This window comes from Nerophis lumbriciformis, linkage group LG01, assembly GCF_033978685.3.
Source record: "Nerophis lumbriciformis linkage group LG01, RoL_Nlum_v2.1, whole genome shotgun sequence".
In the NCBI taxonomy this organism is placed as follows: domain Eukaryota; kingdom Metazoa; phylum Chordata; class Actinopteri; order Syngnathiformes; family Syngnathidae; genus Nerophis; species Nerophis lumbriciformis.
In genome coordinates, this window is record NC_084548.2 from 43,637,171 (window position 1) to 43,652,260 (window position 15,090).

At 40.2% G+C, this 15,090-nt stretch overlaps 1 protein-coding gene across 2 annotated transcripts in view; it reads right to left on the bottom strand.

Annotated features, from left to right (window-relative positions):
* The window catches only part of itih6 (inter-alpha-trypsin inhibitor heavy chain family member 6), a 36,684-nt gene extending 24,535 nt beyond the window's left edge, over positions 1-12,149 (bottom strand). For both annotated transcript variants that reach the window (XM_061982764.1, XM_061982756.1), the window contains exons 1-2: positions 11,959-12,149; positions 11,471-11,506 (exon numbers count right to left, since the gene is read on the bottom strand). In XM_061982764.1, the coding sequence (XP_061838748.1) occupies positions 11,471-11,506; positions 11,959-12,072 (150 nt within the window). In that variant the 5' untranslated portion in view covers positions 12,073-12,149. The remainder of the gene's footprint in view (positions 1-11,470; positions 11,507-11,958) is intronic.
* Positions 12,150-15,090: the final 2,941 nt, after the last annotated feature.

The following is a 15,090-nucleotide window of genomic DNA, read 5'->3' on the forward strand; positions in this document are numbered from 1 at the left end:
TTCAGCCCACAAGATATTTTCAAACTATATAAAATATTCTAATGGTTACAATCTGGACTTTTGAGTGACATACGGTTGACATACGGTTTCATGAAGCTGCCCACCGGGTTAAACCCAGATTCCGATCTAACAAAGGTCTTAACTCATTCTCCTTCTATGCCACATCAATATGGAATGCACTCCCAACAGGTGTAAAAGAGAGGGCATCTCTATCCTCCTTCAATACCGCACTAAAAGAACACCTCCAGGCAACTTCAACCCTTAACTAACACCCTCCCCCTTCCACATATCACCTCCCCGGATTGTAAATAATCAAATGTAAATAATCAAATGTAGATACTTACTCTTATGCTTTCTGATCTCTCCCTCTATGTCCACTACTTGCTGTACATATCCTACCAAGTCAGTCCTACACTGTTTCAATGTCCATTTCTCCGATGATGCAATTGTTGATGACTGAAGTGTTGATATCAACCAAACCTACACCCCCCCCCCCCCTCTACATCCCACACCCTGGATTGTAAATAATGTAAATAATTCAATGTATATACTCTGATGATTATCTTGTGTGAGGACTGTATTATGATGATAGTAGGGCTGTGAATCTTTGGGTGTCCCACGATTCGATTCAATATCGATTCTTGGGGTCACGATTCGATTCAAAATCGTTTTTTTTTCCGATTCAACGCGATTCTCAATACAAAAACGATATTTTCCCGATTCAAAACGATTCTCTATTCATTCAATACATAGGATTTCAGCAGGATCTACCCCAGTCTGCTGACATGCAAGCAGAGTAGTAGATCTTTGTAAAAAGCTTTTATAATTGTAAAGGACAATGTTTTATCAACTGATTGCAATAATGTAAATTTGTTTTAACTATTAAATGAACCAAAAATATGACTTATTTTATCTTTGTGAAAATATTGGACACAGTGTGTTGTCAAGCTTATGAGATGTGATGCATTAAAGTGTAAGCCACTGTGACACTATTGTTCTTTTTTTATTTTTTTTCATAAATGTCTAATGATAATGTCAATGAGGGATTTTTAATCACTGCTATGTTGAAATTGTAACTAATATTGATACTGTTGTTGATAATATTCATTTTTGTTTCACTACTTTTGGTTTGTTCTGTGTCGTGTTTGTGTCTCCTCTCAATTGCTCTGTTTATTGCAGTTCTGAGTGTTGCTCGGTCGGGTTTGGTTTTGGAATTGGATTGCATTGTTATGGTATTGCTGTGTATTGTTTTGTTGGATTGATTAATTAAAAAAATAAATAAATAAATAGATAAATAAATAAATAAAATAAAATAAAAATCGATTTTTAAAAAATGAGAATCGATTCTGAATCGCACAACGTGAGAATCGCTATTCGAATTCGAATCGATTTTTTTCCCACACCCCTAGATGATAGTATATATAATATATATACTATCATCTAGGGGTGTGGGAAAAAATCGATTCGTACATATTCCGTACAATTGACCACTAAATGGTAACACCCGAATAAGTTTTTCAACTTTTTAAATCGGGGTCCACTTAAGTTGATTCATGATACAGATATATACTATATATATTATATATAGTATCTGTATCATGAATCAACTTACCCTGCAAAAAATGTTCTATAGAATCTCTATAGAAATATATAGAACGCTATAGAATTTCGTCGGAATTTCTTTAGAACTGAAGATTCTATAGAATATGTATTCAAAATTCTATAGAAATTCTATAGACATCAGCTTCATGTGCTGGAAGGTCTTTTCACTGTTCTATAGAGCTGGGAATTCTATAGAATATCCTATAGAAATTCTATAGACATTACATTATCTGATGAAAAGTCCATAGATTGTTCTATAGAACTGGGCATTCTATAGAATGTCTAACAGAAATTCTATAGACATTACTTTATCTGCTGAAAGGTCTATAGATTGTTCTATAGAACTGGGCATTCTATAGAATGTCTAACAGAAATTCTATAGACATTATCCTTTATCTGCTGAAAGTTCTATAGATTGTTCCATGGAATAAAATTCTATAAAATGGCAGCAGCGCTATCACCATAGCATTGATTAATCTCATTAAGTTGATTCACCAGACTTGAGCTTGTTTTTTGAACAATGCAGGATGTCTCCCTCAATTATGAAAATGTTAATTTTGTATCATTTAAAATTGTGAGGTGTCATTTCAAGGCGGACACCCAGAACTTCGGCAGACTTTATTTTTAAAAGTATATTTATTCCAATAAATCAATTTATTTTTATTTTTAGAGTTTTTGAGTTATCTATAAGTAAAAAGTGTGAATATTTTCGTAACTTACTTTTTTATGTGATAAAATTAATTTTATTGGACTTCCAACATAAATTGATTTAGCAAAACTCAGTTCAAAGGTTTAAATCAGACCTAAAACGTCAGGACCCGCCCACGTACCTGCATGCAGCTGTGGAAGAACAAGCCCAGACACGTTTCTTCACGGAGCCCAATAGGAAAACACTTTACCGAACTCATGTAAGTAACAATTTATATTGTTAAAAGTCAGTATTTGCCAGGATTTAAATGTATACATTTTCAAAAGCATGGTTCAATGTTATATTTAGTTTACTACTTTTCCCGCCGTAACATTACAACCCCCCCCCCCCCCCCCCCCAAACACGATAGATAGAACTGCTCTCGTTTTGTTATAAAATAACAAAACTGTTTTAAGGCTGCAATCACAACCAAATTCATGTATAGTTGGTAATAATCGCGTTGTATCAATGTTTCTCATATCCGACACTAATAAGTGCGAATATGTTTCAAATCAACTTTTTTTTTAAATTATTTATTTTTCCCCTTCGCGCTTGCCGTAGTTGCAAAGCAGATTTCGCGGGCAGTTTGAGTTGGTGATGGCGGCCACAACGTCCATGTTGACTTCACTCGCTCTTTCTAAGCTGCCCAAGTCACGTCGGAGTTCATTGACGGTAACTTTGTTGGCTTAAACATCACATTTAGGTTTAGGGTCTTCTAGGCGCGATGCGAGACGTCACAAGCGGGCTAACGTTGAGCCAAACAGCAGCTTCGAGGCACGGGCGGAAATGGTGAGCTAGCAAAACTAGCCTCATTTATTATTTTTATTATTATTATTATTATTATCATCCCTCCATTGTTTGTAACGTCAGGCTTGTGTGATCACACAGAGAAGGAGTTTGGCCCCCAGTCAGGTCGCCAAACGGAAGCAAGGGGAGGATGATCATCGAGACGAAATATAGTATATTAACCACGCGGTTCTCGAGAGAAGATGAATGGAGAAAATTGGGACAGTGATGAAGAAGTCCAAGTTCCATGGCCACTCAACAAAGCAGGAGGAAGGAAGCAGTCACAAACCAAATACGTGGCAAGAATTCTGAGATTTGGTGGTAATTAATAAACAGTTGAAAACTTTTCAATTCAATTCAGTAAAAAGTATACGTTTTACCAGAAGTACATATAAATATAGATATATTTAATGTACTTCTGATTTTACACCTTGAACTTTCGACTTTGTTTATGTAAAGTTAAATTTAATTAATATAATTTTTTTTCTTCCATGATTGATAGTAATTTCTCATCAGTGCAGCCCTGGTATACTGAATGTTTCAATCTGCAATGCTGAGGTGATTGTCATGATAGTACAGACTTAACCTTGACAATTTTTTAATATGGCTGTAAGCCTGTAAATAAGGGAAAGTAAGGTGAAATTTGTTTCTCGCTGAGGTGAATTTCTGAATCATCAGAACTGTAGGTATACCAAAGTAATTTAGTGATAACAATCTGCTGCTGAAATGTATGACTAACTGTACAGTTTAATTTAGCTTAATGTGGCACATATTTGTTTTTACACAGAAGACACACGTGAACTGACGCCATATTTGAAAGCCGCTCAGGATGGCAAGGATGTACCCCTTACTGGTGATTTGGAATATGGCAGAGGCAAGAGAAACAAACAGCCAAAGTCTTGGTCATCAGACAGTGAGAGCAAGGATGAAAGTGTTGAGGAGACTCTATCTGACAGACAGCAGGTACTTTTATTTCAGTGGTGTTGTCGCGATATGACCGAAATAGTGTTGAAAGCGACGTTAAACGTTAATTCACTCACTCACTATTTCAGTGGTGTTTCAACTGTGTGAGGTTTTGTAGGATTCAATCCCATACTTTTGAAGTACCTTGTCAGTTTTTCTTTATCATAAAAGTTAATCAAATCATGTTTCATTGTAGGCTTTAAAGTTATTGAATATTTTGATTCAATTCGACCAACTCAGACAGAATAATATTCAAGACAAATTGAGGTGTTGACAGACTTTCTGCATGTACTCGAAAATCTATCATTTCTGCAAACATATTTCTTCACTTCAATGGCATATAAAAGAACTGAACACGTTTTCTTGTTAATCTTGATTTTTCAGAAGAAAAAGAGGAAAGTAAGCCGTACAGCTGTGGGATATGATGCTCGGGCACAATTGAAGGCCCAACTTGCTGCTGTGAGTACATGAATAGAATAGAATAGGATTTTATTGGTTAATCAAAGCACCCTCTCGAGGCAAACAATCACAAGTGCCTAGCATTCATTTGAAATCGAGGACGTAAAAATTGCATCCCTGGCAACTGGTTTAAAACACAAGTTTATACTTTTACTTATATGAAAATAACACTACAAATACCTGATGAACAGTGCCTACTGTGTGAATGGCTTACTGCTACATGTACATGTAGCATATTCAAATTAATGTGCCTACAAGGTTGCTTATACATGTAAAACTTATATGGTGCTGTCAGGGCCGTATCCAGGACAAATTGCTTCCGGAAAACATATGAGCGCCCAAATTAATCATAATACAAATTATTTCATTTGATTTACTATTTTGACATTTTCAGCTGGGAAGAACTTCACCGAAAGATACATGTACAGAAATGGAATCCCTGAAGAAGGAAGTCCTCCAGTTGAGAGAGGAAAACAAATCCCTTCGAGATGCATTGAGGGTTGTTGAAGGTAGGTTTTCTTATTCTAGAAGTATGTTATTGTAATTATCATAGGTTGATGGAAAATATGCTTACATGTCGATGTATGAAATAACTTTCTTATTACTGTATTTTCATCTAACTTTGGCCTACGGGTATTGTCGTCATGTACGGCTGTCCATCCGTCACCGCAATATTTACAGAATCGTTTCATGTACGGAAACCAAACTTGTTACATCTATTTATCTTAGTGTAACAAGAAGCCTATCGAAAATGAGTCGTCTCGGACAATATTTTCCAGAGTTATGCCCCTTTTTTCCAATAAAAATCCATTTATGATTTGGAATAATTTCAGAACTGTTGCATATACAACATCCTAAGTTGTGATGTCCTCCCCTCTAAATAAGGGGAGGACATATGGTACTTGTTTGTTTGTCTGTCTGTCCGTCCGTTTTTGTGTGTTTCTCTTATATTAGCAAGAGTTACGTCCCTTCCTTCTTGATATTTTGTCTCAGCTGGATATCTGATTAATACTTGACCGACAAATATTAAATCTTCGCGTGGTCAGGATGAATTAATATATATGGTTATATATATTTTTCATCTTTGATTGCTTCCTTACCATGTTTCCCTTGACTTGAACAAGATTCCTATCAAAATACCCTTACATTATGATAGCTGGGGTTAGAGCCGAGCGGTTTGGATATCGCCAGCTTCATGTTATTAATGTATTTTTTTTTTTTATTGTGTCTGCATCACAATGTACTTTTTTCTATTAAAGGACTTCCTGGCCTGCTAATGAAGATGGACGACTTATCACGTCAGGCAACAATACTATCAGCTCGACGTCCTGCTGTCGCTCTGCCAGAGAGGAGCTGGCCAACAGCAGCTTGACAGGAAAAAAATCCAATGCTTTTAAGGATAAGCATGAGAAACCAAAACTGGATGACAAGAAAGTGTCTGCTATTATTGGTGAGTATAAGTTAAATCAATCTGATTAAAACCATATCCACATCAGGGAAGTGGATCTGACCCTTTTCCTATCTCCAAGTCGTTCCGTGATCGTTTGGCATGAAGTATAGATATCCATAGCTTCCAGTCTGCTTGGTCCATGAATTGACTGCGAGATGTTCGTTTTGACAGATTTATAGGCATGGGTGGTCACATTAGCTTTGATCTCGTCGGAAACCAACATCAAGTGACAAAGCAAAAACCGCAGCGCACGGATATCTACACCTTTTTCTCGTTTGATATCTTATATCGGCATTCTCCGCCTTACTATTTAACAACTAGCGTCGGGAATTTCCGTGAGTTCTGCTGCAAGTTGAGAAGTGAACGACTTTTAGATAGGGAATGTGTCAGATCCCCTTCCCGATGTGGATATGGTTTCAATCAGATTGAAGTTAAATATTTTTATTAGAATTCTATTAATGCACTTTCGTGATTGTTCGAACGCCATTGGGGACACCCATCAAGTACACAACAAGATTCACAAGAAAGTGAAATCCTGAAAATAATTTGAAAAATATTTCACACACTGAATGGATTTTCTATATAGCTAATGAATAGTGTACATGCACTGTCAGAATTTGATACAGATTTGTTGCAGTTCGTAAAGCCTGGCATGATTGCACCACATATGATTTTGTGTGCGTCAAGCAGTGCAAGTGCCTTACAGCATAGAAACGCGTGATATGCAATGTATGCAGTGTGTTGACTATCCATTGCATTGATTAAATGATAGACATCACTCTCTTTATCGAGCTGAAAAATGCCATAGTGTAACTCATTGCATGACAGCTAGTGTCTTGGTGTCTGCAGACACTAATTCTGGTATATTTTATTGATCTTTCAGATTTTGTGAAGAAGCTCCATCCCTCAAGTGAAGCAAATGTGATAAAGAAAATCATTGGAGTGAAACTGAACATTGCGCAGAAAATGGGAAAAAAAGAAGGCCTCAGAAACAAATTCTGCTGGACGTCTAGCCGTCTCTAACAGTCGGGGAAGCGCGGTGATCATGTTGATTTATGCTGCTGACATTTATTTATTACGTCAAGATTTGAGTTACATGTATATAATAAATACAAGTCAACATTCATTCAACTGCAATATTTGTCTTTCTCCATTGCCAGTGTTAGACCACAGATTTTGTAGAATGCCTGCCCAATCATTTCTACATCATTCTGAACCGTATTCCACAGAAAGCCATTCCATAGGAGCCTGTTCTATAGAACTACTCTTTAGAACTTTCTTCTATAGCACTATTCTTTAGAGGAGATCTATAGAACCATTCTTTAGAACCCTGTTCTATAGAACCATTCTTTAGAACCATGTTCTATAGAACCATTCTTTAGAACCCTGTTCTATAGAACCATTCTTTAGAACCCTGTTCTATAGAACCATTCTTTAGAATCCTGTTCTATAGAACTTCGGTCCTAAAGTTCATTAGAAATTCTATAGAGATATTCTTTAGAAATTCTATAGAACTTCAGTCCTAAAGTTCATTAGAAATTCTATAGAGATATTCTTTAGAAATTCTATAGAACATTTTTTGCAGGGTAAGTTGATCATGAATCAACTTAAGTTGGACCCTGACTTAAACAATTGACCACTAAATGGTAACACCCAAAATTAAACAAGTTGAATAACTTATTCGGGTGTTACCATTTAGTGGTCAATTGTACGGAATATGTACTGTACTGTGCAATATACTAATAAAAGCTTCAAAATCATGATATGCAGCGAAATTGACTGTGATACACAATGTGACCAGCAGATGGTGCTCGATAATGATCAGAGTTGCCAACTCGCCGATTTTGTGCTAAAACTGGCGACTTTCCAATACTTGTTTTGGTCAACAGCTACTAGTGAAGAATCCAGCGACTTCTGCTGTTGTTATTGGGGACTTTTTTGGGTCTTGGAGACTGACGTGAAAGCGTCATCAACGAGCAGTGACCGGTGCTGCCGGTCAGCTGGTGCTGCGAACAGAGCGGAGAACCTCACAGGAAGGTTCGTGCATTTGGCGTCTGGACTTTTCAATCAATCAATCAATGTTTATTTATATAGCCCTAAATCACAAGTGTCTCAAAGGGCTGCACAAGCCACAATTTAACGTGCATTCCATTTGTGTCGGAATTTCCGAGTTCCTGGCCGGAAGTTTTGACTGAAATTTTAAATGCAAATGTTTCTTTAGTGTCACACTTAAATAAATAACCTAATTTAACGTGTCTCCTGTACACCGCCTCTGTCACTAACTCACCTCGAAATCGTCTGTGTGTCTCTCTGTGTCTCTCTGTGACAAAAGTTGAACATCTCGCTAGCTAGCTGATCATGTCAGTGCAGAGCTAGGAGACCCAGATGCAAATGAAATGCAAGTGCATACATGTGCAAAGCTGCCACTGTTTTCGCCTTGTTTTAAAGAGCGATATGTAAATATTTCTTCAATGTCATGTGTGTCAGGCTAATATAAATCACTACGACGTCTCAATTCCAGCATTCATGTTAATGAGCCACTCTTAGACATGGTTCCTTAGTAAATATCACAACCCAAAATTGATCAAATTTGATAAATGCAGAACAAAATGTATTATAAACAACTAATAAGCAAAAGAAGAAAAGTAATCTGGAGTTTTAATCATGAATATCATTTTTTAAACTCACTTTTGTATCTCTCCTACAGTGTCCATTTCCATAAATAATGCAAACGAGGCAATGACGTCATCTAGGGACTTCTAGCGACTTTTAGGACAGCCAATAGCTACTTTCCTGGCTGAGGAGTTGGTAACACTGATAATGATGTTCAGGTAAATGTAACGAAGAAGTCATGTTTTAATGCATTCATGGAGGGAGGAATACTGGACTCTCACACTATTATGTTAGATCCACTATGGACTGGACTCTCACAATATAACGCTAGATCCACTCGGTGTACAAGGTTTCTCATTGTCATCCCATTGGTTTTAGTTTTTTCTTGCCCTGATGGGGGATCTGAGATGTCGTTGTGTCTTCTGCAGCCCTTTGAGACACTCGTGATTTAGGGCTGTATAAGTAAACATTGATTGATTGATTGATTGATTGATTGTTCACAAAACACAGTTTGGTCTTTATTAGATGAACAACACACTATGGTGACCATATGAAAAGTGATATTTAAGTATTATAAGTGGATATTTTTTTTATCCTTTTGCCTTTATTTTTCGCCATGTTTGTCAATCATCTTTGTTGCTCTTGCTTGATTTTAAAAGATGTCGATCAAGGAGGTGGTCTGCAGTGGAGGAGCAATGTTCATATATTCTCAATATTCACTGTTTTATTGTTTATAGTTAATGTTGTAAATCCCACATTCTGTATGTATGTTCAAGTGTCTTTTTCCAGTAAAAATCTATACAGACCATCTCATAAACGGAATGACCTTTAGTTATTTTACTGAATTATATGACAGTCAGAATGTACATAAAAAATATAGAATGTGGGATTTACAATATCAATGGGCAGCACAGTGGAACAGGGGTTTGTGCATCTGCCTCACAATACGAAGGTCCTGAGTAGTCGTGAGTTCAATCCCGGCCTCGGGATCTTTCTGTGTGGAGTTTGCATGTTCTCCCCATGACTGCGTGGGTTCCCTCCGGGTACTCCGGCTTCCTCCCACCTCCAAAGACATGCGCCTGGGGATAGGTTGATTGGCAACACTAAATTGGCCCTAGTGTGTGAATATGAGTGTGAATGTTGTCTGTCTATCTGTGTTGGCCCTGCGATGAGGTGGCGACTTGTCCAGGTTGTACCCCGCCTTCCGCCCGATTGCAGCTGAGATAGGCTCCAGCACCCCCCGCCACCCCAAAAGGAATAAGCGGTAGAAAATGGATGGAATTATAATCAATAAAACACTGGATATTGAGAATATAATAGACCCCCTCCTTGATCGACATCTTTTATAATCGAGGAAGACCAACAAACACGGCAAAACATAATCGCAAAGGGTAAAAAACATCCACATATTCGATATAATACTGTTCTGCAGAACTTTGCTGTAGAATTCTGCCTCCGTCTGACCCTCCCTATGGCTTTTTTGCTCTGTAAACAAGCCTCGCCCACTCTGCCCCACTGGGTTTGTGCCTTTTTTGCATGAAGCTTCGTATGTCACTCAAAAGTCCAGATTTTAACCATTGGAATACTTTATATAGTTTGAAAATATCCAACAGGCCGCATTGAAATGTTAATTATATTGCACTATGCCCAGGTAGCACAGTTAACTGCCCTTTTTATGCTGTTTTGCAAAACCTGTGTCACGTGACTTCAAACCTGACACCTCATTGGCTGGTTCTGAGACAGGATCAATTGCTTAATTTACCGAGTGAGTCTTGCATTTTGAAGCAGCAAATTTTTTTACACTGAATTTTTGTACACTGAATTTTAAAACACTGAATTTATTTTCAATTAAATTGTCAGCATAATTTGATGTGAAAAAAATTCAGTCCGTAAAATTCAAACACAAAAAATTAAGTTACATGAATTCAGGCCCTGCGATGAGGTGGCGACTTGTCCAGGGTGTACCCCGCCTTCCGCCCGATTGTAGCTGAGATAGGCTCCAGCGCCCCCCGCGACCCCAAAAGGGAATAAGCGGCAGAAAATGGATGGATGGATGGAATTCAGTGTGAAAAAAAGCTTTCGTAATAAAGACACAAATTAACCTCCATATGTGCTGAGGAAGAAGTGGATGATATTCTTTCAATTGAAGAAATAATCAATATTATGACTGACCATGGTCGACTTAACGAGGCAGTTCAAGCGTACCAATGTTAGTCGGCAGACTCGGCACCATATTGAAAGCGCCAGCCAACTTTTGTGCCACTAAAAGCAACGGACATTTATCCCTGAAAATATGGAGAAGATGTTGATGGCGTGTACCCTGTCAAAGTCAGCTGGGATGGGCTTCATCTTACCCGTGACCATAATGAGGACAATATAAGATGGGTGGATGTTTATTATGACTCCACAGTGTTGGTAAGCTGCCAGCAGTGACATGAGGCCTGAGAACAACTGTGTCCCAAACACAGAAACATGTTTGTCCTTCTTTTTCCATGTCAGGGAATGCTCCGATTACCTCTAACAATTCAACAAAACAACACAAAGCGACTCCCCACATGGACACTGTTCCTGTTACCCTCTTGCTTGTTTACGTGGGCCATGCTGGCGCCTGCTGAGAGCATTGTGGTCACTGGCCAGAGAACACTACAACCCTGCAGAGCATTGGGATGCGGCCACATCAGCCCAGCATGTTGGAATTTAGGCAGGTCCTACTTTACTAAGTGTTTTAGCTGCAGGCAGGGGCACTTTTTAAACTTTATCGTAGGATTTTAATTAGATTTTTGAATGAACAGAAGAAACAAAAAAAAACCCCACTGAGAAAGATAAATGTGTGTGCAACTGCATAAGTATTCTTTGCAATAAACACAATTCAGTGCTTTGCAATTTATGGCATAAACATAGAAACTTACCACTGGTTTGGCTGGTTTGCTTTGACGCTTTCCTCTCTGCAAGAGAAACAAGGAAAGCATGAGAATAGTTGGAAGAAAAACACGGTGAACTTGGAGCTATAAGAAGACAGCTAATGATGGGTATATGTTTGAAGTTGTGGCCACAGTCTGGCTCTGTGCGCCATGAATCACAACCATTCATGAATGGCGGGGAAATAAATACTCTCGCTGTACACAGGGAGCGGGAGGGCGAACGCGTGGGTTTCAAATGTTCATTTGGCACACAAGTCATTGCTATGTCAATACATTACCACACATCCGGGACATTGCTGGCTATTTAATGCAAACACAACTTTTATTAGTGGAAACTGTATGGGGAAACATACAACTTCTACTGCTGTATGTTTGATCACAGATTTTGTTATCTGGAAAAGTTGATGAGTGATCATTTAACAAGAAATATACTGTTTGCGGTTATCCGGGATGGCATAAAGGAAAATAGTCCTCACCTTTAATAGGAGGTTTTGTCCAAGATGAGCCGAGTAATCCCCTGATAATCCCTCTTGCACATAAAACAGGAAGAAAAACATCAACCACTGGATGCTGAAGTGTGTCTTTTCCATGATAACGCAGGTTTTAGGCACTGCAAAAAGAAATTGATGTCCTCAGGAGAGACGCAGCCCGTACCTCACATTTTAACTGCTACTACTCAGGCTTTGCACTTGGAGACTCTCCCCTCCCTCCTTCCTTCCCTCACCTCTAAAAACACGCGTACTCCTCATTAGACCTTAATATCCGCTAGCTGCACACTCAACTGATGGCGACCAGCGGTGAAGTTCAGTCAGAAAAAACGCCAGCGTCAAGTCGTTTTGAAGACTGGAAATTTCACGCACTGCTGCCACTGGGATCAGCGAGTGAAATGACGGATTACTGACATGCTCAGCTATTTCAGGCAAATTCCACCCCACACTAGAGTCCTCTACCACACAACAGTCCTTCCACTGTTTTTACTTGGAGACACACAAGTAGACCTCACAGGAGTACGTTTGCATTGGAGCACGTTTGCAGGTCTCAAGTCATTTGTCAAATTTATTACTGTAATACACTACAGCCTGTGAAGGTTCAACCTGAAATTTCACACAAAGGCCAAATAACCATAACTTTTTGTGAGTACTTTATATACCGTATTTTCCGCACTATAAGGCGCACCTAAAACCTCCAATTTTCTCAAAAGCTGACCGTGCGCCTTATAATCCGGTGCGCCTTATATATGGACCAATATTGAGCCACAACAAACCTAAACTTCATTTTCATAAAGTTTAGGTCTCGCAACTACGGTAAGCAGCCGCCAACTTCTTTTTCCCCCGTAGAAAAAGAAGCACCTCTTCTTCTACGATAAGCAGCCGCCAACTTCATTTTCCCCGTCCCCGTAGAAGAAGAAGTGCATGCTGGGATATATGACTGCGCGAGGCGTGCCGTTTTGATTTCCATTTGTTTTGTTTATGTAAAGACCCCAAAATGGCTCCTATTAAGAGACACGCTTATGACGCAGAGTTTAAACTTAAGACGATCAGTCACGCAGTAGTACACGGGAATAGAGCAGCAGCGACACTGACTCCATTAATGACGACTTCGACGAGACGGAGCCGGGCATGTTGGATGCCGTATTCGCCCAACTGTTTAATTTGGACACTGAAGAAGAGGAATTCGAGGGATTCGTGGATGAGGAATAACTTCATAAAGTGAGCTTTACGTGTTTATTTTGTGTGTTGTGTTGTGTGACATTAACGTTTGAGCAACGTTGAGTTATTGATATATTGTTATTGCGCTGCACTATTTCGAGTGTTACTATATTGTGATTGCTCTAACATTTGATTTACCGTAACAGTACCGCTGTTTTTTACGTGTTTATTGAATCAGGGAAAAGTTCCCCTCCACTATGTGATATAAATGTTGCACTACATGTTATACCTTGCTGTTGTTAAAAGATAAACAAAACACCACGTCACTGACTTTACCTCGGGGAAAATAATAAAACAGCTGTTTATTCATTGTGGGAGTGAACAGAGTTGTCAGAACGCCCGTTTGTAATCTATTAATAACGTTTGACTGACCTATCTTACTGTTTTGTTGACATGCAGAGATGGAGCGTAGTTGTACTGCTTCGGGATAGCGCGTTGCGTAATCCACCAGGACTAACACAAAGCGATATCCCCGTGTGCTTGGGTGGAATGGTCCAATGAGGTCCATACCAATTCTTTCAAAGGGGACCTCAATGAGCGGCAATGGGCGCAAGGGCGCCTTTGGGGCAGCCGCCGGGTTCACCAGCTGACAGTCCTGGCAGGCAGCACACCAGTGGTGCACGTCTGCCCGGATGCCCGGCCAATAGAATCGGACCATGACCCGATTGAGTGTTTTATTATACCCCATGTGGCCAGCCATGGGACTGTAGTGCGAAGCCTGGAAAACCATTTCCCGGTGGCGTTTCGGGACCAACAACTGGGTGACCCTGCAATGGCGCCCCATAATACACCTGCTGTGAACCTGTTTTTATGTTTTTATGTTTTTATTTATTCTATTTTATTTATTTATTTTTCATCATGTTCTGTTTGTGTTGTGTTTTACTCGTTTTATCTTTTAACCTGTTCATTGTACAGCACTTTGGCTACCCCTGTGGTAAATTTTAAATGTGCTTTATAAATAAAGTTGATTTGATTTGATTTGATTTGATTTCCTCTTCTGTTTGAGTGTCACGGCTCACTCGGTATAATCTATGTCTAATAACTGAAAAGTGAGGGAATACCCGCGCTGTTCCCGGGCGCACCAGCTGACCGTCGATGTAAGCCACCTGGTCCCAGGCCGCGCGCAAAGTTTCATCAATGGACTGCTCGAGGGGAAAATCCTCCAAAGGGTGCCAGTAGGGGGGCTAGGGGGGCCTCCCGCGAAGCCTCCGCCGGTTCCCGCTCGACAGTGTCGGATGGGCTCGCGTCGCCACTGAGAACTGCCGTGAATGCACCCCCACGCATTTTGTCAGTCAACGGTTAAACCCCGGCCAATTTATGACCAAAATTACGGGGTGCGAGAGGTGCGTACTTACAGCTACCTGGACCCTATGCTTTTGTCCCTCATACCAAATTTCTACTGGCACCATAGGGTACTCGTGCACATCCCTATGAACACACCTGATTTTTAGCCGTGTTGCCTGCCTCAAAGCCCCGGGTCGAACCAGGTTCTGGTGGATCATGGTCTGCCCGCAGCCCGAATCCACCATCGCCTGGTATGTACTCCCTTGTATCATTACCTTGATACCGTACGTCTCACCCGGGCCGGGGGAGGGCACTGAAGGGCTGGCCACCCGGGTCACGCGCCCCACCTCCACCTGCTGAGGTCCCTTTGATGCGCGTAACCGGGCCGCCCACGCCTCCAGCACGCCTGCCCAAGCATTTGAGGGGCCGTCTGCGCGGGAGATGTTCTGAAGGCAGCAGCCGGGACCTGCGGAGAAAGAGCAGAAGAATGGTCACGCAGGTCATGATGCTGGGGAATGTGCTCTCCTCTCCCCTCCTCCTGTCGCGCGCTCTGTCCGCGTGTTGTACGTCTCAGTTGCACGCTTTGTCCACGCGTTGTGGATGCCGGTTGTCCCT